This window comes from Colobus angolensis, unplaced genomic scaffold (genome assembly GCF_000951035.1).
Source record: "Colobus angolensis palliatus isolate OR3802 unplaced genomic scaffold, Cang.pa_1.0 Scaffold19, whole genome shotgun sequence".
Classification (NCBI taxonomy): domain Eukaryota; kingdom Metazoa; phylum Chordata; class Mammalia; order Primates; family Cercopithecidae; genus Colobus; species Colobus angolensis.
Genome location: NW_012115043.1, coordinates 5,579,941 through 5,605,338, shown reverse-complemented (window position 1 = coordinate 5,605,338; position 25,398 = coordinate 5,579,941). Strand labels below are relative to the sequence as shown.

At 37.7% G+C, this 25,398-nt stretch overlaps 1 protein-coding gene across 1 annotated transcript in view; it reads right to left on the bottom strand.

Moving 5' to 3' along the window:
- The window catches only part of DENND4A (DENN/MADD domain containing 4A), a 102,619-nt gene that overhangs the window by 6,455 nt on the left and 70,766 nt on the right, over positions 1–25,398 (bottom strand). The window contains exons 23-28 of the mRNA XM_011940384.1: positions 11,180–11,369; positions 6,504–6,598; positions 4,706–4,881; positions 4,471–4,617; positions 2,627–2,825; positions 2,153–2,407 (exon numbers count right to left, since the gene is read on the bottom strand). Coding sequence (XP_011795774.1) covers positions 2,153–2,407; positions 2,627–2,825; positions 4,471–4,617; positions 4,706–4,881; positions 6,504–6,598; positions 11,180–11,369 — 1,062 coding nt within the window. The remainder of the gene's footprint in view (positions 1–2,152; positions 2,408–2,626; positions 2,826–4,470; positions 4,618–4,705; positions 4,882–6,503; positions 6,599–11,179; positions 11,370–25,398) is intronic.

Genomic DNA, 25,398 nt, shown 5'->3' with positions numbered 1-25,398 from the left:
CGCCACCTCGGCCGGCTAGTTTTTTGTATTTTTTAGTAGAGACGGGGTTTCACAGTGTTAGCCAGGATGGTCTCGATCTCCTGACCTAGTGATCCGCCCGTCTCGGCCTCCCAAAGTGCTGGGATTACAGGCTTGAGCCACCGCGCCCGGCCTAATGATCCTTATATGATAATTTTTTATAAGTATTTTATGAAACTCTTATATTTTTTAGGATGTGTATGTGCGAGAGAGAAAAGAGAACAGAAAAAGACTGATTTACATACATTTGATATCTACTACAGGAAGATGGGCTGTGTGGAAAAGCTAATGATCTCTAAAGATCAGATATAACAAAGTACTTGAGATCAGTGAGAAAGGGTACCAAGAAGAACTCATCTTGCTCCTCTTGCTCATGATTGAAAGTCACAGAAAGATAAATCCAGGAGTCCCATTCTATATCATCCAAAACCCTGGTCCAGATAACGCTGAGTTCACATCTTTGTCACTCATTATGATGTAGTGAAAATCCAAAGCACATGCACAATCACAGGCATGCAGCACAAGAAGAGAGAAGGCAAGGTTCCTGAACTTAGAGACCACCATTTAGTGGAAGTGGCAGTATATGAAAAAGTAAAGGCACTTTTATAAAACAACATACCAAAAATACAAATGAACATATAGCAAACAAATTGCCTAAATGTTAAACAAAAACATCAGGGTAAAGGAATGACAAGAGTGGTAGCACATGATTGCAATATGAATTTCAACAGTCCCCCTTTATCCTCAGGGGCTATATTCCAAGACCCCCAATGGATACCTATAACTGCAGATAGTACTGAACCCTATATATACTGTATTTCCCTATACATACATACTTATGATATTTATACTTACATTTAATTTATAAATGAGGCACAATAAGAAATAAACAATAACTAATAATAAAATAGAACAATTAAAACAATATGCCAGCATCACTGCTTTGTGCTTTGGGGCCATTAAGTAAAATAGGAGTTACATGAACACAAGCGCTGTGATACCATCACAGTCGGTCTGCTAACAGAGATGGCTACTCAAAGATGAACAGGCAGGCAGCATACACAGCGTGGATACACTGAACAAAGGGATGATTCACATCCCAGATGGGACAATACCAGATTTCATCATGCTACTCAGAACAGCATGCAATTTAAAACTTATGAAGTGTTTCTTTCTGGAAGTTTCCATTTAATATTTTGAGACCACAGTTACCATGGGTAACTGAAACCTCAGAAAGGAAAACCGTGAGTAAGGAGGGACTGCTGTACAGATATCCTCCTAAAAAAGTGTTAGGCTTGGGCTGGACACAGTGGCTCCTGCCTATAACCCCAGCACTTTGGGAGGCTGACACAGGAGGGTCACTTGAGCCCAGGGGTTAGAGGTCACAGTGAGCCATGACCACACCACTGCACTCCAGCCTGGGTGACAGGGTGACACCTTGTGTCAAAAAAAAAAAAAAAAAAAAAAAAAATAGGCTTGCTTTGAAGGAAATACAAGATGCAAGCGGGCTTAACTCACAAATCTGCCTCCTAAGAGTCATTTCCAGTTTATTCTTGAAGCAATAGCAAAAATTCAAGTACGTTTAATGTAAATTTTAGAAGGCAAAAAAGAAACCAAAAACAAAAACAAAAAACTCTTACTGCCAGCCTGTAAGAAGAAAATATTATTTGTAAATACAACTAAAACAATTCTATTTATCTAATGATCCAGATGGCTATTAAAAATATTTAGCATAGGCTGGGCGTGGTGGCTCACGCCTGTAATCCCAACACTTTGGGAAGCCGAGGTAGGTGGATCATGAGGTCAAGAGATCGAGACCATCCTGGCCAACATGGTGAAACCCCATCTCTACTAAAAATACAAAAATTAGCTGGGCATGGTGGCGCGTGGCTGTAATCCCAGCTACTTGGGAGGCTGAGGCAGGAGAATTGCTTGAACCCTGGAGCTGGAGGTTGCAGTGAGCCGAGATAGTGCCACTGCCCTCCAGCCTGGTGAAAGAGTGAGACTCCGTCTCAAAAAGTAAAATAAAAGAAGTTCAGCATAAAAACAAACCTTACTTTTTAATCATTAGGAATATGCAAACATTACAGTGGTGACAGAAGCACTCATTGCCTTTTAATTTTTAGTCTCATACCTTTGAATACTTGTTACAGTGCTCAGAAGAAAGAATCAATCCAGGTAAGTTACTCGGCAAGTCAAGACGCCTGAAATACCATACCAGGTTCCAAAAAACAATTGGATGATGGTCCACAAAGTCTGCCACTGTTATTGCATGATCACCTTCATTTTCCAATAAGCTTTCAAGTTCCTTCCATACCACTAAAGGACTAAGATATGGAACAGTGACAGGATCGGGACTTGGAAGCTGCCATTCTAAACCTAAAGAATCCTGTTGAATAAATAAAAACCATAAATGGCAAATGCAAAATAATACTAAGCCATTAAAAAATTCAATGATTCCCATATGAGTAGAAAAGTAATATAATTGTATCATTGGATAAGAGACTCTTCTTGGCAATAATAAAGCTAATAAGACTACTTAGGACAAGGGGAACAAAATCATATGTAAGTGATCAATTTCCAAATAAAAATACAACAAAATACATACTGTAGCTCCTTGTAAAGTAGCTGGCAGGCTGCCTGTAGAAATGAGCTTCTGTCTTCCAGTATCTTCCTTATCCAAGGGGCCAGAAGTACTAATACTCCTGGCCATTGGAAATATCGGACATTTTGACATAGCTGTTTTTGATCTATTAGCAGGGATCTGAATACTTCGGGCACAAAAATTTTCCTGCAGTTTAGATTTGCTTGGGCATTGAGAAAAGAAAAAAGCATATCAGTGTCTAGATTTACTTTACTTTGTCGACAAGGATCGTGTTCTCTCTCTCTCTCTTTTTTTAGACAAGGTCTTGCTCTGTCACCCAGGCTGGACTGCAGTGGTGTGATCTTGGCTAACTGCAACCTCCGTCTCCTGGGCTCAAGTGATCCTCCCACCTCAGCCTCCCGAGTGGCTGGGACTATAAGCGCATGCCACCATGCCTGGCTAATTTTTGTATTTTTAGTAGAGATGGGGTTTCGCCAGGTTGTCCAGGCTGGTCTTGAACTCCCAGGCTCAAGCCATCTGCCCACCTCAGCCTCCCAAAGTGCTGGAATTACAAGGGTGGGCCACCACGCCTGGCCCTGTTCTTCTCTTTCGAATCAGAGCTAGACGGTCAGACGAGGTGGCTCACGCCTGTAATGCCAGCACTTTGGGAGGCTGAGGTGGGTGGATTGCCTGAGCTCAGGAGTTCGAGAGTGGCTTGGCCAACATGGTGAAACGCTGTCTCTCCTAAAAATAGAAAAATTAGCCAGGTGTGATGGCGGGTGCCTGTAATCCCAGCTACTTGGGAGGCCAAGGCAGAAGCATTATTTAAACTTGGGAGGCAGACGTTGCAGTGAGCCAAGATTGCACCACTGTACTCCAGTCTGGGTAACAGGGTGAGACTCTGCCTCAAAAAAAAAAAAAAAAAAAAAAAAAAAAAAAAAAAAAAGAATCAGAGCTAGACATGGCAACATGAACAAAAGGAAATGCTACTCAGGCTTCAGCTGGGAAATAGGATATATTTTTAAGTAGTATAGTCATGATAAATTTCCTTTTTTATCAAGTCAACTTTAAATATTTAAGATTCATTTATGTATTCAAACCCTTTAGTAGACTTCTATACAGCAGAAAGCACACTAGACCATGGGGATAGAAAGCAGAGAAAATAGGCACATATTCCTTCAGGAGTCACAAACCAGAAGGAGAAAAAGATAAGGGCTACAATAGATCTATGATGAAAGAAGGTGCACAAACAGATTTTTGGTTTTACTGCTTAAGTAATCAAGATCAAACAGGTCACATTAGCCTGCCAGTACTATACAGGCATTTTTTGACACATGAAGCTACCAATATGGTTTCATCTGTCCGGCTATATATGGCTTATTTGGCACTTACGCAAAATGGAATTGATTTCTGCATCAGTTTTAAGTGTAGATTTACTTATATTAGGCTTACTATATAAATTTTAGTTTAATTTCACAGCTCCTATATCAGCTCCAAACATGTTCTAGATTATTAAATATTCCTAGGTAGAAAATATTAAAAAGTAGTAGTATTGACTTAATTCCTAAAGAGACAGAGACAAGGAAATGATGGTCATTATAAACTTCAAGTGTATTTTTTTTTTTACCTTTAAAATACTAGTAAATATTATACATACATACAGCTTAAACTCTGGGGATTAATAAAGCATAATATATAACTACATATTTAAACATTTATGTGATTAGAGAATTTTAACACTGTTTTAAGAGTAAGAATTTAAGATTAGGAATTTAAACCTGGAAATGGTCAACTAATTTTTCTGTCATACTTCTAAAATATGCATAAATATATGTTGTTAAAATATAGTTCCACATAATCATAATTACCTATTTAGATCAAAGTTCCCTTGAACAGAGACAGCAGATGTGTCAAGACCAGAGGCTGATGTTGAAATGCAAGACTGCCTCATCTGACTTGAAATGGAGGATGGAAAGTGCATATTTTCTGTTGATGGGCTTGACTTTAGAAAGTATCTGTAATGTGAATCAAAGGAACTTTTTGAGAAAAGAGATATTATAGGGAACATGATCCTTAAACATGAAGGAAAAAAAATATCATTACCTTCCAGGTCGTCTTAAATCTCTTATTTCTATATTCAGAAAGGGTAAGAAGATATTGCCACAGAATGGGCATGTAGTATTGAGATTTGAATCATCTGCTGTCCAGCCAGCCATGATTTCCTCATCATGGACAAGACAATCACAAGTTCTACACCGAGAGCAACTTGAGATGAGAACCTATGGGAGAAGACAGCACTTTATAAAGAAAGCTGGTTAATTCAGATTATTAATTAAAAACCATTTCAAGTCATAAATCCATTGGAAAATCAAAACTCAGAAGGATTCAGATGCTATACACAAGCACTCGATTACATCAGTGTATTATATACTATAATCGTCTTTAACTATTTCCGCTAAATCTATTCTAGAATTTTTGCCTGAAAGGGAGGCTTTTTTTGCTTTTAAGTGAGGATTTTTTTCATTACAAATCAGAGTAAAATTTGCTGTGGTTTTATTAATGGAAAAGTCAACTCAATCACTAATTTGTTAATACCCCAAACAGGCATTTGTAATTACATATTACAAATCAGTGTTACTCAAAGCATGGTTGCCAGACCAGTGCTGGTCTACAAATACTTACTGGATTGTGATGAGATAAATAAGAAATTGAGAGGAGGATTTATAAACTTTTTAAAGTACTGTGATATTGCAGTAACATCTAAGTGTGTAATCAATGTATTTTCTAAGAACATTAGCTATGACAGATTAGAAATTAAACAAAATGAAAACAACCCTGGTCTTTTACAAAGACAGTTTAATAAGCATTGCTATAGGTAACTATAAATTCTGTCATTATGTTAATAAAATATAGAAATTTTCGAAGCCTCCAGAAACTTTGTAAAGTTAGTGTTCATCATCTATGTTTTGGCTGTATGCAAATTTGTTTTCCAGATTTATGCAAATTAACGTAAAATAGCAACCATACTCACAAATGTATTTGGAAGCAATTTTTACTGAAAAAATAGGAAAAAGTTTTAAAGTGAAAAAGTTTAACTTTTTCACTGTAAGAATGTGGGATATAAACACATACCCAGCAGAGATCTACGTCAAACTTGACACAAAGAATGAAAAACATGGTGGAAGAAGTTGACAACATAATGCCAAAACTACTCCCTGTACATTCACCAAAAAAGTATGCTTGCATAGCAAAACTGATTGTGTTATTATGTGAAATAAACACTCAAAGAGAACATTCATGAAAAAAATCCAAATACTAATACTGAAAATTAAAATGCATCTGTAGGTTGATAAAACTTAAAGTAAGCATAGATCTGTCCTAATAGAAATAAATTAGTATGACCTCAATAATCTGAAATACTGGACATCCAAAAGCTAAATTTTAACTTTACTCAGATGCAATTCACATTCTGAAATTTCAGGTGCTACATATTTAACATTATTTTTTCTTTTATTTGAGATGGGAGTCTTGCTCTGTTGTCCAGGCTGCAGCACAGTGGCGCGATCTCAGCTCACTGCAATCTCTGCCTCCCAGGTTTAAGTAATTCTCCTGCCTCAGCCTCCTGAGTAGCTGGGATTACAGGTGCGCACCACCATGCCTGGGTGATTTTTGTATTTTTAGTAGAGACGTGGTTTCACCATATTGGCCAGGCTGGTGTTGAACTCCTGACCTCAGGTGATGCCCCCATGTTGGCCTCCCAAAGTGCTGGGATTACAGGTGTGAGCCACTGCACCCAGCCTATGTATTTAGCTTCTATTACTCTACCTGGGATCACCAATACTTAAGAAATGTGAATTTTATAAAGCAGTATATGAAGATTCTCTTTTGCACAAAAGTATACCTCCATTGCATAGTTCTGGAAGATATTTGTATTACTCGCATTGAAGGAAGATGTCACTTCTGATTTCCCAGGTAAGGCAAACTTCGACAGGGATCCTGTTCATTAGTGAAAAACAAAGAACAGAAACCATTAAAATTAATGAGAAAGGATATAAGAATCTTTCATTTCCATAAGTTCTCATATAAAATGTTAACCTATTCTAGTCAAAATATTAAAAGTAATTAGGAAAAACAAAAAATGAACAAGATTTTTTCAAGGCATGAACTTTTGAGCACAAACCTAAGGAAATGTGCTCTAATTCTGCTCATCCCCACATCTGAGGTGTGTTCACTCATCACTGACTTATTAAGCACTCCGTGTACAGAAGAGAAAGCATTCTAGTCATTAGTAATTATTATCGTGCTGTTTCTATTTTTTCATGTTTAAAATACAGAAAAGTATTTAGTTCCAAGGTCTAAAAAGTGTAAAATAGCTCATTTTTATTTCAAATCATGAAAAGACTTAGTGGCAATTCTCTCCTTGTAAGGGTCTTTTAAGAACTAGAATAGCTGGGCATGGTGGCTCATGCCCGTAATTCCAGCGTGTTGGGAGGCTAAAGTGGGAAGATTGCTTCAGGCCAGGAATTTGAGACCAGCCTTGGCAACATAGTGAGACCTTGTCCCTACAAAAAATAAAAATAAAGAACTAACTGGAGGTGGTGGTGTGTGCTTACAGTCACAGCTACTTGGGAGACTGAGGTAGGAAGACTGCTTGAGTCCAGAAATTTGAGGTTACAACGCGAGTGTGAGCAGCAGAATGAGATCCTGACTCCAAAAAAAAAAAAAAAAAAAAAAAAAAGATGAATCTTGCTCTTTGCTCTTAAAATAATAGAGAATAATTCCCAATTGTATTCTTAAGAACAATAGGATATTAGTAAATATTAAAACAATAACAATGAAAAAGTAAGGGAAGTTTTGTGGTCAAATCAGTTGTCGACAGTGATTGTATCTTGTCAGTAAAACTGGAGGTGATCTATGTTATATCCTCTCAGCACAATTTTTTTCTCTGTCATTTCTACATTTTATGAATGAGTTTTTTTTGTTTTTTTTTTTTTTGAGACAGAATCTCACTGTTACCAGGCTGGACTGCAGTGGCGTGATCTTGGCTCACTGCAACCTCCGCCTCCTGGGTTCAAGCGATTCTCCTGCCTCAGCCTCCCAAGTAGCTGGGACTACAGGTGCATGCCACCACACCCAGCTAATTTTTTGTATTTTTAGTAGAGATGGGGTTTCACCGTATTGGCCAGGATGGTCTCGATTTCTTGACCTTATGATCTACCCACCTCAGCCTCCCAAAGTGCTGGGATTACAGGTGTGAGCCACCGTGCCCAGCCGAGGACTGGTATTTTTATAAAGATAAAGATCAAAAGGCCAGGCATGGTGGCCCACGCCTATAATCCCAGCACTTTGCAAGGCTGAGGCGGGTAGATCAGGAGTTTGAGACCAGCCTGGGCAACATGGTGAAAACCCCGTGTTTTCAAAAAATACAAAAAAAGTAGCCAGGCATGTTACTGTGTGCCTGTAGTCCCAGCTACCTGGGAAGCTGAGCTGGGAGGATCAACTGATCCCAGGAGGTGGAAGCTGCAGTGAGCTATGACTGTGCCACTGCACTCCAGCCTGAGTGATAGAGTGAGATTGTCTCAAAATAAATGATAAACAAAGGTCAAAAAAATTAATGGTGTAAACTACAAGTCCACAAGAAATAAGAGGGGATGGGAAAACATGGTAAACACCACCATCGGGATGCAATCAGCATGATCCAAACTAAAGACTTGATTGCTTCAGCAAATAAATAACAAGGAAGAAAAAAACCCAAAAGGTCCAGAACTACCACTGGTCCTACTCCCTACCATGTAGAGACAGCCTAGAGAGGCAGAAAGCAAGCTGAAATCTCACGCTGTCCTTTAAGATGCTTAGCACTGGTGGTAAATGCAGTTCTTCCCTTGATGCTTCTTCCCAAAACCTTCTATAATCCCTCTGCTACAGTTAGTTCAAAATTGCTTCCCAAAACCTTCTATTAGCCTTGACTAATACAATCATTTATTTGAGCAGCCTACCTTTTGTATCTAACTAATCTACAGTATAGAATATTCATTTTAATACACGTGAATCAGGCTGTAAGTTTAGTGGTATTTGCTTAGACAATGAACTGTTCTTGTATGTTAAAAAAGAAGGGAGTGGGCCTAATCACCTAATTTCTTCATAAATATACAGCAAGGGGGGAAAAAAGAAGGAAAGGAAGGGGAGTAAAGACAAAAAAGAGTTAATAGACATATCAGCCAAATGCAAATGCTGACCCTGTATGGATCCCAATGTGAACAAAACATCTATAAAATGAGCTTTATAACCATGAAAATTTGAAACTAAATATTTGATATATATGATAAATATCACTTAAAAGTATGATGGTATTATAATTATGTTTTCAAAAAACAAACACTTCAAAAAAGAGACATCCTATATGAGCCCATAAAATGTTCAAAACTAGCCAGGTTAATCTATGGTGTTAGAAGTTAATGTTTACCTATAAAGAAAGAAGTGACTAGACATGGGCATGAGAGAGGGTTCTAGATGCTATGAGTGTTTTTTCTTGAGCTGCGCGCTGGTTACTCAGGTGTGCTGAACTTGTGAAATGTATTTACATTCATAGAAGTATAGCTGAGTGTAGTGGCTCACACCTGTAATCCCAGCACTTTGGGAGGCCAATGTGGGAGGATAACTTGAGCCCAGGAGTTTGAGACCAGCCTGTGCAACATAGTGAGATTCCATCTCTACAAAAAAATAGCCGGGTGTGCTGGTGCATGCCTGTAGTCCCAGCTACTTGGGATGCTGAGGCTTGAGCATGGGAGATAACGGTTGCAGTAAGCCATGACTGTGCCACTGCACTCCAGCCTGAGCAACAGAGTGAGACCCTATCTTTAAAAAAAAAAAAGGACACATTATATGTTACACTTAAATAGTTTAAAATAGATAACATAAAAGTCTTTTACTTTAGAGATACATATTGAAGTGTTTATGAATAAAATTATACACTGTCTGAGATTTGCTTGAAATAACTCATTGAGGAAGGAGAAAATGTTGGCAGCAGAGGAGAAAGAGGAACAGATAAAGTAAGATTGGTTATTTGTTGATAATTATTGAAGTTGGGTGATGGATACATGGGGGTTCATTATGCTATTCTTTATACTTTTGCATATGTTTGAAAATTTCCGTAATAAAAGCTTTTTAAAAGAGCAAAGATACAAGTGAAAAACAAATATTCTATTACATCCATTCTTCATGCCATTAACCAGGATAACTTTCATACGGATCAAATATCTAAATCAGAGGTAAAATCCATATTTGTATGGCCCTGAGCTAAGAGTGTCTTTTACATTTAAAAAAGTTGTTAAAGAAAAAAACAAAAAAGAATATGTGACAGAGGTGTATGTGGCCTGCAAAACCTAAAATATTTACTACATAATGCTTTACAGAAAAAGTCTGCTGGCCCCGGAAAATATTAAGAAGGAAACCAGGTAAGTATCAGAAGAAAACACTGATGGATTCTTTTACATCTTAAGGAAAGAAAAACCTTTTCTATCAACTTACAATCCAGAAGCAATAAGGGGAAAGACTGATACATTCAATGACATACAATTTAAAACTTACATACGGCAAAAAGAAAAAAAACAAAAAAAAAACACCCAAAAAAACAAACTTAAACTACTTGCAACTTACATAAGCAACAAAGGATTAACTCCCTAATATAAAAAAGCTACTAAAAACATTAAAAAAAAGGACCAACAATTAAAATGTAGGCAAAGGACAGTCCACAGAAAAAGAAATGCAAATGGTCCTTAAACAGATTCTCAACTTCATTTATAAGAGAAATAGAAATGAAAACTAAACTGAAATACATTCCTCACCTATCAGATGGTAAAAATCCAAGTGTGCCAACGTATTTTGTTGACAAGGCTGTGGGGAAATATGTATTCTCATATACTGGCAGTGGGAATGCAAAATAGCCTGAGGAAGGGAACTTGGCAATATCACTTCAAGGAAGAATTCTGAAGTATCTTCCAAAGACACACTGGTAAAAATATAACACATATGCATTACAGCATTAGAAAAACTGGAAACTTAATGTCCATTAATAGGGAAATGGCTACAATAAATTATGATACATCCACACATGATGTATAACTATAATTTTGTACTATATAGCTGAAAAAATGAATGGGGGACATTGCTATGTGATGATATGGAATGATCTTCAGAGTATATTAAGTGACAAAAGCAAGGGGTAGGAAAGTATTGACAGTATGTTACCTTTGAATAAGAAGACAGGGAAGTAATAAGAAAAAAAAAAAATATATATATATACCTATACCTATATTTTTAAAAAAGCAACAATGGAAGGATAAACCAAAAATGAATAAAAATGGTTGCTTCTAGGGATAGGGAGAAAACAGGATGAGGGAGTGGGGATGAAAGTTACACTTTTGTGAAAGCGCCTTGGTTTTATTGTTTTGACTCTGGAACTATACAAATTGTTTACAAAATTAAAAAACAACACTAAATCATAAAAAAAAGTGAAAGTGTCACAATTCAAATGAAACTACAAATCAAATGCAGCGTGACAGAACTGTTTGGACAAACCTTCCAAGGACGCAGAACTTTCCAGGCTTATTCGGCTGAGATCAATTCTCTTAGTCCCTGAAGTAGCACTGGTCTCTTGAGAGGAGGTAGCTCCGTCCAACTCATGGCAGACATCTTCATCTGTTAAAGAGGTAGATTCAGAATCCTGGGCTCCCACTGAAGAAAGACTGGTACGATCAGAACTTTGATCCTAAGGACATAATTATAAGCTTAATTTTTCATACATTTAAAGGTAGTTAATTAAAAAGTCACTTCTAAGGCAGAAAAAATACTTATCACCTAACTACCCAGATGATCAGCTGAACTAATATTACAACATCTAGAGAAAAAAACAACCAATTTTATAAAGGCATGCTCATTTGGACAAATGTGCTGCAGTTCAATTTTTAAGAAATCATTTTTTGGTTACAGTGAAGTATATACTAGTTAGTAAGGTAAACCTTGTTGACTTTTAATCTCCATTTATTGATAAATTTCCTCTCTGACAAAGTATCACCCAAATATGAAACCACTAGAATTATGTTTTATTCTTTTCCACAGTAACCCAGGTTTCAAAGATATCTATATTTCTACTTTTCATTTTTGAGAACACTGAAGTTAAAAAGTTAAATTTTTTCTGGTTATATTAAAAATACATGAGAAAATTTGGTAGCTGTAGATTTTTATATGAAAAAAATTTAATACCTGTAATTCTACTACTCAGGTAATACAACCTACTTTTCTAGTCATGTGTGCGCATATTGTTATTTTTAATCATATAGGGTAAAAGTATTTTTTTTGAGACAGGGTCCACTCTGCTGTCCAGGCTGGAGTACAATGGGCAATCTCAGCTCACTGCACCCTCTGTCTCCCAGGCTCAAACAATCCTCCTGTCTGGGAGGATTGCTCCCAGTGGCTGGGATTACAGGTGTGTGTCACTGTGCCTGGCTAATTTTTGTACTGTTGGTAGAGACAGGGTTTCGCCATGCTGGCCAGGCTAGTCTTCACTTCTGACCTCAAGTGATCCACCTGCCTTGGCCTCCCAAAGTGCTGGGATTACAGGCCTGAGCCACCATGCCTGGCTGGGCTTTAACATTTTTATGTAGTAAAATATTTTCATCCTTTATGGGTTCCAAGGTCTGTATCTTCCTAATGAAGTATTTCTCCACTCCTAAATGAGAAAAAAATCTTTTTAAAATTTTGCACTTAAATATCTAATCTATCTAGGATTATTATTTTTTTTGTTCCGTGAAGGGCAGGAATCTTTTCCTCAAGTGGATAGCTAAGTGTACCAATACATTTACTTAATAGTCTCATTTCCCACTGATGTTAAATGCTATTTTTTCATACCCCAAACTTCTATGTACATAGACAGTTTTATTTCTGGACTTTTCTCCATTCCACTGGTCCATTTATCTGTTTTGCATTGATTAGCAAACTGTTTTATAGTTTTAGCATTAGTTTTGTTAGTTTTGGCGCAGTCTCTTATCTTTTTTTTTCAAAGACAGAATTTCGGTCTGAAGCCCAGGCTGGAGTGCAGTGGCATGATCTCGGCTCAGCGCAACCTCCGCCTCCTGGGTTAAAGCTATTCTTGTGCCTCAGCCTCCTGAATAGCTGGGATTACAGGCGCCCACCACCAGGTCCAGCTAATTTTTGTATGTGTAGTAGAGATGGGGGGTTTCACCATGTTGGCCAGGCTGGTTTTGAATTCCTGACCTTAAGTGATCTGCCCGCCTCGGCCTCCCAAAGTGCTGGGATTACAGGCATGAGCCACAGCACCTGGTCTCATACTTTTCTTTTTCAAAATTTTCTTGATTATTCTCATGTATCTTCTCTATCAATTTTAAAGCAGCTAATTATGATTTGTATTATTTAGTCACCAGGTATTTGGTTTGCCTTTTTTTTCTTGTATTTTTAGACTACCCTAATTTGGTTAGAACTGAAACCTTTACAAGACTGAATCCATCAGTAAATTATGTCCTTCAGTAAAGTATTATAGTTTTATTCATGTAGGTATTATATACTTGATGTTATGTTTACTTCTAGACATTTCATGTTTGTGTTCTAGTGAATTAGCTCATATTTTTCCATTACTTTTCTAACTGGTTACTGTCATATCCAGGAAAGTTGTTTTACAAATGTTTATGTTGTTTCTAGCCACCTTACCAGTTCAAACAGTTTTTTCAGTGGTAGTAGATAACCTCATTTATGAGAATATCAAGTTTTATTAAATTATTTTACAACATTTTATCTATCATTTTTTGTTTTGAGACAGTTTCACTATGTCACCCAGGCTGGACTTCTCAGGCTCAGGTGATCCTCCCACCTCAGCCTTCCAAGTAGCTGGGACTATAGGTGCACACCACCATGCCTGGCTAATTTTTTGTTTTTTTAGCAGAGACAGCATTTCACCATGTTGCCCAGGCTGGTCTTGAACTTCTAGACTCAAGTGATATGCCTGCCTCGGCCTCCCAAAGTGCTGGGATTACAAGCATGAGCCACTATGCCTGGCCTTTATCTCTCACTTCTTTTCCTTGCCTTCTGGTATTGTTAGAATCCAGAATGCTGTTGGGTGGCTGGCACAGGTGTTTAGCATGCTTCCTTCCCTTGATCCTGACTTTATTTATTATTTTATTATTATTATTTTGAGACAGAGTCTAGCTCTGTCACCCAGGCTGGAGTGCAGTGGCGTCATCTCAGCTGCCTGCAACCTCTGTCCTCCACCTCCCAGGTTCAAGTGATTCTCCTGCCTCAGCCTCCTGGGTAGCTGGGACTACAGGCGCATGCCACCATGCCCAGCTAACTTTTTGTATTTTTAGTAGAGATGGAGCTTCACCGTATTAGCCAGGATGGTCTCGATCTCCTGACCTCGTGATTTGCCCACCTCGGCCTCCCAAAGTGCTAGGATTACAGGTGTGAGCCACCATGCCTGGCCCAATCCTGACTTTAAAAGAAATATTTATGACATTTCACTGTTAGGGATGGTGTTTACTATAGTTTTTTGATACTTTATCAAGTTAACTAAGTTTTCTTCTATTTCATCTTTTTTTAATTTTATTTTTTATAACATTAAACATTTTTTTTTTGAGGTAAGGTTTTGCTCTGTCATTCAGGCTGGAGGACAGCGGCACAATCACGGCTCACTGCAACCTCCACCTCCAGAGCTCAAGCAATCTTCCCACCTCAGTCTCCCAAGTAGCTGGGACCACAGGCATGCACCACCACCCCTGGCTAATTTTTTATTTTCTAGAGATGGGGTTTTGCCATGTTACCCAGGCTGGTCTTGAACTCAGACTCTCTCTTGAATGACAGAGCTCAATGTGAGCATGTCTGCAAGCAGGTCACCCTTTAGAGTGCTTGGATGGGGAATTGAAAGAGAATGTACAGGGTGACCAAACAAAGGATGGTTTTACTTTGGTTGGTGGATACTTCAGTATATTTTAAGTAGAGTGGGGCTTCCTTAAAAAAAATCTGGACTAATAATGAAATTTTGGAATTACTTTTAACCCTACTTTCTTTCTCATCTCAATACCTGTCCTTGGTATCTCTCCTTCACTCTTAGTACTTAAAGATTTCATACCTTTGTGAGCTGAAGTATTTCATTTTCACAACTACTCCTGTAAGAGGAAAAACAATGCCTAGCTGAACTATTCCCTAAGTAGTCTTTTAATTTAATTACCTGGCTGTGTAATTTTATACTTCTGCCTGCTCACCTGGGCTTCATTCACAAGAACACTTCTCATCTTGGTAGCTGATCTCTCTTATTACTACTTTGGAGGCTATACTTTCTGTATTCAGGCATTTCCATCAATCCAGTTTCATTTGCTTTCTCATTTTAAGGTATGAAAATTTCTCATCTCCTGATGGCATACTTTTCTTCTTTCATTGCTTTGATGGATTTATTATATCTATTTTTCTGTCACTTTAATGGGATTTTGAGGAGGAGGGAATACAGATGTGTATTTTAACATCCTGAACCAGAGGTCTTGTTGCTGTTTATCCATAAAAGAATTACTTAGTATAAAAAATAAGTCAAATAGTTGAATTTTTCTAATTAAAATACAGATTATGCATGTTTGAAATTATAAAAAAGAATTTTACATTGAGAGACATTAAATTATTTATATGCAGAAAAATTAATGAGACTGAATTTCATTGAGAATAGCAACAATAACCATTTATTTAGTGTCTTCAATGAAGGCACTGTACAGACATACCTTGGAGGTATGGCAGGTTCAGTTCCAGACCAATTCAACAAAGCAAATGTCACAGTAAAGCAAACCACAAACTTATTTCCCAGTGCATATAAAAGTTGTTCACACTACACTGAAGTCTACTGTACAACAGCATTATGTCTAAAAAATGCCATAAATTTAAAAATACCTTATTACTAAAAATTGCTAACAATCATGTGAACCTTCAGCAAGTGGTAATCGTTTTGCTGGTTGAGGGTTTTGCCTGGATGTTAATGGCTGGTGACTGAATAGGGTGGTGGCTGCTGAAGGTTGAGTGGCTGTGGTAAAAAAGAGGACAATAATGAGGTTTGCTGCATTGACTCTTCAAGAAAGATTTCTCTGTAGCATGTGATACTGTTTGACAACTTTCTTTGCTCATTCATAAGAAGCAGCTCCTCATCCCTTCAAGTTTTATTATGTGATTGCAGCAACTAAGTCACATCTTCAAGGCTCCACTTCTAATTTTAGGGTTTTGCTATTTTCACCATATCTGTGTAATTCCTCCACTGAAGTCTTGAACCCCTCAAAATCATCCTTGAGAATTGGAATCTATTTCTTCCAAACTCCAGTAATGTTGCTATTTTGATCTCCTCCTATGAATTATGAATGCCATTAATGGCATCTAGAAGAGAATCCTTTCCAGAAGGTTTTCAATTTATTTTGCCCAGATCCATCACAGGAATCACTATCTTATTGTGGCTATAACTTTATGAAATGTATTTCTTAAATACTAAGTTAAAAGTAAAAATGACTCCTTGATCCATGGGCTGCAGAATGAATACTAGCATGAAAACAATAAATCTCCTTGACATTTCTTTTTTCATCATTCAACTTGACTCCTTGACATTTCGGTTTTTTTTGAAGATGGGGGTTCAATTCTGTCAGCCAGGCTGGAGTACAGACAGCGATCTTGGCCCAGTGCAACCTCTGCCTCCCAGATTCAAGCGATTCTCCCACCTCCGCTTCCTGAGTAGCTGGGACCACAGGCGTGTGCCACCACACCGGCTGATTTTTTGTAGAGACAGGGTTTTGCCATGTTGCCCAGGCTGGTCTCAAATTTCTGAGCTCAAGGGATCCGCCTGTCTCAGCCTTCCAAAGTGCTGGAATTACAGGCATGAGCCACTGCACCTGGTGACTGCTTTTCTATTGGAGCTCTTGCGTGACTAGGTGCATTGTCAATGAGCAGTAATATTTTGAAATAAATATTTTTTTCTGAGCAGTAGGTCTCAACAATGGGTTTAAAACATTCAGTAAACCATGCTGTAAACAGATGTGCTGTCATCCAGGTTTTCTGTTCCATTTACAGAGCACAGGCAGAGTACCTTTAGCAAATTCTAGGATTTTCAGAATGGTAGATGAGCATTGCCTTAATTTAACACCGCCAGCTACACTACTCCCTAACAAGAGAGTCAGCCTGTCCTTTGAAGCCTGGAAGCCAAGCACTGACTTTTCCTCTCTTGCCATCAAAGTTCTAGATGGACATCTTCTTCCAATACACGGCTGTTTCATCTGCATTGGAAATGTTGTTTAGTGTAGCCACCTTCATCAGTGACCTTACATAGATCTTGTGGATAATTAGCTACATCTTCTATATTAGTCCTTGCTTCATCCTGCACTTTTATGTTACAGAGACAGCTTCTTTCTTTAAACCTCATGAGCCAACCTCTGCTGGCTTCAAACTTTTCTTCTGCAGCTTCCTCAGCCTTCATAGAACTGAAGAGAGTTAGGGCCTTGCTCTGGATTAGGCTTTATCTTAAGGGAATATTGTGGCTGATTTGATCTATCCAGACCACTCAAACTTTCTCCTTTTGGGCAATAACACTGTTTTGCTGTCCTATCACTCATGTCACTTTTAATTTCCTTCAAGAACTTTCCCTGTGCATTCACAACTTGGCTGTTTGGTGCAGAAGACCTCACTTTCGGTCTTTCTTGGCTTTTGACATGCCTTCCTCACTAAGCTTAATCATTTCTAACTTTTGATTTACAGTGAAAAATGTGTGACTCTTCCTTTCATGTGAACACTTAGAGGCCACTGTAGGGTTACTAATTGGCTTAATTTCAATATTGTTGTGTCTCAAGGAATAGGAAGGCCTGAGGAGAGGGAGAGAGTCAGGAGAATGGCCATTTGGTGGACAGTCAGAAATCACACAACATTTATCGATTAAGTTTACCATCTTATATGGGAACAGGTCATGGTGTCTCAAAACTATTACAATAATAACATCAAGGATCATTGATCACAAGTCACCATAACAGATATAATAATGAAAAAGTTTGAAATATTGCAAGAATTACTGAAATGTGACACAGAGACATGAAGTAAGCACATGCTGTTGGAAAATGACACCAATTGACTTGCTCAACACAGGGTTGCCACGAACCTTCAATTTGTAAAAAGCATGATATTTGTGTAGTGCAGTAAAGCAAGCACAATAAATGAGACATGCCTATGCTAGGCTTTAAAAAATATTATTTATTTTCATCTTTAGGTGGGATTTTTCTGACATTAGTGATTGTGTTCTCTTTTTCTAGATCAGTCTAGCTTTTGGTTTTATTGACATTCTTATTCTTTCCATCTTTTCAGTTTTACTGATTTCTGCTCCATCTTTATTACTTCCTTCTTCCTACTTACTTTGAGCTTACTTTGTTCTTTTTTTCTAGTTTCTTAAGGTAGAACCATAAATCATTAATTTTAAATCACTTCTAACTACAGCATTTAAAGCTGTAAGTTGGCCGGGCGCGGTGGCTCAAGCCTGTAATCCCAGCACTTTGGGAGGCCGAGACGGGCGGATCACGAGGTCAGGAGATCGAGACCATCCTGGCTAACACGGTGAAACCCCGTCTCTACTAAAAATACAAAAAAAACTAGCCGGGCGAGGTGGCGGGCGCCTGTAGTCCCGGCTACTCGGGAGGCTGAGGCACGAGAATGGCATAAACCCGGGAGGCGGAGCTTGCAGTGAGCTGAGATCTGGCCACTGCACTCCAGTCCGGGCGACAGAGTGAGACTCCGCCTCAAAAAAAAAAAAAAAAAAAAAAAAAAAAAGCTGTAAGTTAACCTCTAAGCACCTCTTAGTTGTATCTGACAAATTTTGATATATTTTTGTTCATTCCACTCAAACATTAAAATAATTTCCTTTATGATTTTATCTTTGATTCAAATTATTTGGAAGTGTGTTCAGGTTTTTCTTGATCTCTTACTTATTCTTAGTGATTTGTAATTGAATTCTATTGTGGTCAGAAAATATGCTTAATTTAAAAAGAAACCTTATTGGGGCTTAATTTTCATGTTATAACATTCACTCATATTAAGTCTACAATTCAATAATCTTTGTAGTAAATTTACCAAGTTTTAGAACGTTTCTAATTTTAGAAAGTTTTTACCACCCCAGTAAGATATCTCATATCCATTTACAGTTTATCTCCATTGCCTTCCTAACACCAGGCAACCACTAATATACTGTGTCTACAGATTTGCCTTTTCTGGACATTTCATATCAATGGATTCATACAATGGATTCATATAATATTTGGTCTTTTAAAATCTGGCTTAATTCATCACCTCAATTTGATGAATTTGAGGTTCATCAATTTTTTTTTTTTTTCTTTTTGAGATGGAGTCTCGCTCTGTCGCCCAGGCTGGAGTGCAGTGGCATGATCTCGGCTCAGCGCAACCTCCGCCTCCTAGGTTCACGCCATTCTCCTGCCTCAGCCTCCCGAGTAGCTGGGACTACAGGTGCCTGCCACCACGCCTGGCTAATTTTTTGTATTTTTAGTAGAGACAGGGTTTCAACAGGATCTCAATCTCCTGACCTCATGATCTGCCCGCCTCGGCCTCCCAAAGTGCTGGGATTAAAGGCGTGAACCACCAGGCCCGGCTGGTTCAATTTTTTAAGGCATGTATCAGTATTTCATTCTTTTGTATTGCTCAATTATATTCCACTGTATAACACATTTTACCTATTTTCCAGCTGATGGAAATTTGGGTTGTTTCCATTTTTTGGCTTTTATAAGCAATGTTATGAATATTCACATAAAATCTTTGTGTAGGCTATGTTTTCATTTCTCTTGGGTAGATTATTTAGAGTGAAACTGCTGGGTCATATGTTAAATTAATGCTTAGCTTTTAAAGAAGCTGCCAGACTGTTTTCCAAAGGGGCTGTACCATTTAACATTCCCACCAAAGAAGTATGAGGGTTCCCATTTCTCCACATCCCCTCCACTTGTCATCTTTTGGATTACAGCCATTCCTCTAGTGAGTGTGAAATGGGATTTCACTGTGGCTTTGAATACAATTAACGCCTAATAACTAATTATGTTGAGCATGTTTCATGTGATTTTCAGCCATTCGTATCTCTTCTTTGGTGAATATCTATTTAGAACTACTTTTTACTTGGGTTATCTTATTATTGAGCTGTGTGAGTTATTTGTATATTATGGATTCAAGTCATTTACTAAATACAGAATTTGCGTATCTTTTCCCCAGTCTGTGGCTTTTCATTTTCTTACATTTTCATTTTTGGAGCACAAGTCTTGAATTTTGGTAATGCCTAACCTATCAAATTTTCCTTTTATAGACTGTTTCTGGTATCATACCTAAGAATTCTTGGCTTAATTCAAGGTCTTAAAAGATTTTCTTCCTATATTTTCTTCCTTTTTTTTTTTTTGAGACAGAGTTTTGCTCTTGTTGCCCAAGCTGGCGTGCAATGGTGCGATCCCAGCTCACCACAACCTCCACCTCCTGGGTTCAAGCGATTCTCCTACCTCAGCCTCCTGAGTAGCTGGGATTACAGGAATGTACCACCACGCCTGGCTAATTTTTTGTATTTTTAGTAGAAACAGGGGTCTCACCATGTTAGCCACGCTGGTCTCAAACTCCTGACCTCAGGCGATCTGCCCGCCTCAGCCTCCCAAAGTTCTGAGATTACAGGCATGAGCCACCACGCCTGGCCCACAATTTTTTTTTTTTTTTTTTTTTGAGACGACTCTCACTCTGTCGCCCAGGCTGGAGTGCAATGGTGCAATCTCGGCTCACTGCAATCTCTGCCTCCCAGGTTCACGCCATTCTCCTGCGTCACTCTCCCAAATAGCTGGGACTACAGGCGCCTGCCACCACGCCTGGTTAATTTTTGTATTTTTAGTAGAGATGGGGTTTCACTGTGTTAGCCAGGATGGTCTCGATCTCCTGACCTCGTGATTCGCCTGCCTTGGCCTCCCAAAGTGCTGGGATTACAAGCGTGAGCCACCGCCGGCCCACAATTTTTATAGTGTGCTAGCTCTTACATTTAGACATCTTATCCATTTTGTGTTAACGGCCGAATATAAGTTGAGTGTCTACATTCACCCACAGTCATCCCTCAGTATCCACAGAGGATTGGTATTTGCATATAACCTATGCACATCCTCCTGTAAATGTTAAATCATCTCTAGGTTACTTATAATACCTAATACAATGTAAATGCAATGTAAATAATTATACCATATTATTTGTATTTATTTATTTTTAATATTTTCAATCTGTGGTTGGTTTAATCCATGGAGGCAGAACTTGCAGATACAGAAGGCTGACTGTATTTGCACGCAAATATCCAATTATCTCAGAACCATTTTTTGACAAAAACTATCATTTCCCCATTGAATTGCCTTGGCATCTTTATTGAAATTTAAATGACCATAAACATAAGAGTTTATTTCTGGAGTCTAAATTTTATTCTCTCATCTATTCATCTCTGTTTATGCTAGCAGCACACTGTCTTGGTAACTGTAGCTTTGTAGTAAATTTTGAAATTGGGAATTGTGAGTCCCCCAACTTTTTCTTTTTCCAAATTGTTTTGGCTATTCTGGGTCCTTCTATTTTCTATATTAATTTGAGCATCAACTTCTCAAATTCTACAAAATCCTGCTGGAATTTTGATAGGGGCAATTTTGATATATATTTAGATGCCAATGTAGGGAGGGTTGCAGTTTAATAATACCGAGTCTTCAATTCCATGAACAAGGAATGTCTTTCCATTTATTTAAATCTCCTTTAAAATCCCTCAGTAATGTTCTGTAACTCTACAATGCACTTTGATTTGGATCCTTTTCAATTGACTGAGGTTTTTTAAAAGCCAAACATGGTTTATCTTGATGACTGTACTGTAAACACTTGAAAAGAACGTGTGCTCTGTAGTTGCTGAGTGTATATTCTATAAATGTCAATTATATAAAGGTAGCTGATTGTGTTGTTGAGATTTGTCTTGACCTTTTTTTGTTAGCTCTTCTATCAATTGAGTTTTTAAATGTCCTACTAAGATTTAGAACTCCCCTTAATTCTACCAATTATTGTGTCATTGTTTTGAGGCTCTGTGATTTAGTGAATATACACGGATAATCATTGTGTCTTCCTGATGAACTGTTTCTTATAATCAATATTTTTGAGAGACTGAGTCTTGCTATGCTGCCCTGGTTGGCCTAGAACTCCTAGACTCAAGCAATCCAGACCTTCCACCTCAACCTCCTGAGTAGCTGGAACTACAGGTACATACCATAACATCCAACTCCTCATCATTATGAAATCAGTCTGTTGCCCAGGTTGGAGTGCAGTGGCACAATCACAGCTCACTACAGCCTTGAACTTCTGGGTTCAAGCAACCTTCCTGCCTCAGGCTCCTGAGTAGCTAGGACTACAGGTATGTGCCACCATGGCCAGCCAGTTAAAAAAAAAAAAAAAAATATATATATAGTACTATACTATATATAAAAAATACTATATATATAGTACAGACAGGGTCTTGCTACGCTGCTCAGGCTGGTCTCAAACTCCAGACCTCAAGCAATTCTCCTGGCTTGGCCTTCCGGAAAGCTGGGATTACCAACATGAGCCACCATGACTAGCCTAACATCTGCCTTTTAATTGAGGTGTTTAGATTGTTATCATTTAATTACTGATATGGTTACCTCTAGTCTATTTCTCTGTTCCCCCTTTCTTGGCCTCTTTAAGATTTCCTGTTCTCTGTAAGACTATTTGAATATTTTTATTGGCTATACCTCACTGTATTTTTTTTAACTCAGTGCTCCAGGGATTACAATATACATATCTAATCATTTAAAGTCTATTTGGAGTTAGTTTTATATCATTTCATATTTAATAATATAACTATAATGAAGGTCTGTGGGGTAAGTTCCTTTATTACTGATGCTTACTACTGTCAAACATCTACACATGTTGAAAATTCCATGAGATAATGTTACTATTTTTGTTTTGGGCAATTATAGGTTTTTCTTCAAGTTTTGGAGGAAAAAAGTAATCTTTTCTAATAACCAGCTATTTACCATTTATTTTGCATTTCTTTTATTCCTGAAGATCCAGGTTTCTCTTTGGTATCATTTTTCTTCAGTTTAAGTAACTTCCTTCAGCATATCTCATAGAACAATCCCATTGCTCATGAACTCTTTTATCTGAAAATGTCTTTATTTCACCTTCACCCCTGAAGAATATTTTTGCTGGATATAGAATTCTGAGTTGACAGGTCTTTCTTTCAATGTGTTAAAGGTACAATTCCACTAAATTCTTCCCTCCAAGGATTATGATGAAAAGTGCATGGGTACATTCAAATCTTTATGGCTCTGTAGGTAATGTATACTTTTTTGTTAATAGCTTTCAGTGTATTTTAAATTTCTTTAGCAGCCATTTTCTTGTTAGCAGGTGAATATCTCTGCTTTTTAGCAGTTTACTTTTGATGTGTGCACGTGTGGTTTTGAGTTTACTCTGTCTAATTTGCTGAGTCTCTTGTATCTATACATCTGTATCTTTCACCAATTTTGGAGGTTTCAGCTATTATTTTTTCAAATCTTCAAGTATCTTTTCTAACAAAATCTCTCTCTTCAATTCTTCTGGAACTCTAGTTATCCATATTTCATTTGTTCCTTTTGATACTGTAACACAAGTCCCTGAGGCTATGTTTATTTTTATAAAAAGCTTTTCTCTCTTCTTCTGATTAATTTCTATTACTTTATCTTCAAGGTCACTGACTTTTCATTGTTATCTCCATTCTGTTATTTAACCCATTCAATCAGTTTATATTGGATATTATATATTGCAGTTATAAAATTTGTTTCAATAAATTATATTTCTTGCTAGAATTTATTTTATTTCAAATGTGTTTTCCTTTACCTAAAGGAACCAGTTATGGGAGCTGCTTTAAAGTTTTTCCCTGATAGTTCCAACATCTGAGTCATCTTGGAGTTGTCTTTTCCTTGAGAATTGGTCACATTTTCCTGGCCCTTTATACCAAGTAATTTTGGATTTTATCTTGGACACTGAATATTATGTTATGTAGCCTGGGTACTGTTATAATACTTCAGAGATTGTTGATGCTCTTGTCTCAGCAGGCAAACAACTGAGTTATATATTCAGACTGTAATTCATGTTTTACTTTTTGTAGGCAGTGAACTTTTAGTTCAGTTACTTAAGCCTTTTCTATTCCAGCTTGCATCTGTCCCATGATTGTGCAGGTCAAGGGGTAGGGTGAAACTTGTATGGGATTCCCCTCAAACTTTCTGCACAACGAGGCCTCTTTCTCAGGCTTCTCTGTTCAGGAAATATGGGGTTTCTCTTGAAGTTTTATCTGCCAGAGGTGCCATGCCATGATGTGACTGCCCTTGGGGCAAAGATGCATGAGGAAAGAAAATGATAAACTCATTTCTGTGTTGGTCTCTCCCCAGAAACTGCCTGCTTTTATTTATTTTTCAGAATCCTTAGTTGTTTTTTATATTTTGTCTGGTTTTTAAGTTATAATCATTGCGAAGGATGGGCTGTGGTGGCCTTATGTTACCACAGTGGAACCAGTATTTCCACCCCAATTCCTAAAGAATATTTTTGTTGAGTATAGAAAAACAGGTTGACAGTTATTTTCTTTCAGCACTTTAAAGACATCTTTCCAGTGTCTTCTGACATCACAGTTTCTCTTCAGAAGATCACTGCTCCTTTGCAGATAATGCATCTTTTTCTCTGGCTCAAGATTTTTGCTTTTTATTTCGTTTTCAGTTCTAAAATTTATGCTTGATTATTTTAAATACATTCCGATTATCTAGTGAAATCTTCCATCTTTACAGTTATTTATTATACCATTTCCTTTATATTCTTGAACATATTATAATTATTTCAAAGTCCCTTGTTAATTCAAACATCTGGATCACTTGAGGGTCTCTTTCCATTATCTGCTTTCTTCATTTTTCAGCTATGTTCCTGTCTCTTGGCACAGCTATTTTTAATTGAGTGATAGACATTGTACATTAAAAACTGTAAGGATTCTAGATGATGTTTTATTCCTCTAGAAAAGGCACAATCTTTTCTCTGTTGATAAGAGTAAAAGCTGATTATTTTAACCAAATCACAAATGACCCGAGTCAAGTCTAGGTTGCAATTTCAGTCAGGCTTAGTCTACCTCTGATTTGTCAATGTTCCTAAGGCATACCTCTGTAAGTATTCCAATTGAGGCCCTCCTCCCTCTGGCAGCTCCTGAACTCTAGCTATTATGATTCCAGGACCATGAAACTGCTGAGAACTTGATTTCTCACAGACGTTCTACTTACCCTTCTCATGCCGTATCAAGTATTTGGAAAATGTCTTGAAGGAAGAAAATCTTCAGTGTATTTGAGGCCCTTAAAGTCTTCAATTTTGTCTCTCTAACCCACAAGGTCCCAAAAGTTCTGGTAAGGGAAAGCCTAGATTTACAACCTAGTGCTTCATGCCCATAATTAGCAAATCCCCTCAGGGAGAAAGCAGCTCTAGAACTTCAGCTCACCTCTCTAGAATCCTGCCTCTCTGCTTTCTAGTTACTTCAGCAGTTCTCTGATGACTTTAAACAGATACTTTCTCTATTTCATCTAGCTTTTTGCTCTTAGGGGAAGGTATGTAAGTCTACTGTAAGTTACTCCATCCTAACCAGAAGGGCAAATCATATGCCTGACTGGTAATTTTTGAGGGCATATTGGACACACTATCTGGAAAAAAAATCTGCATCT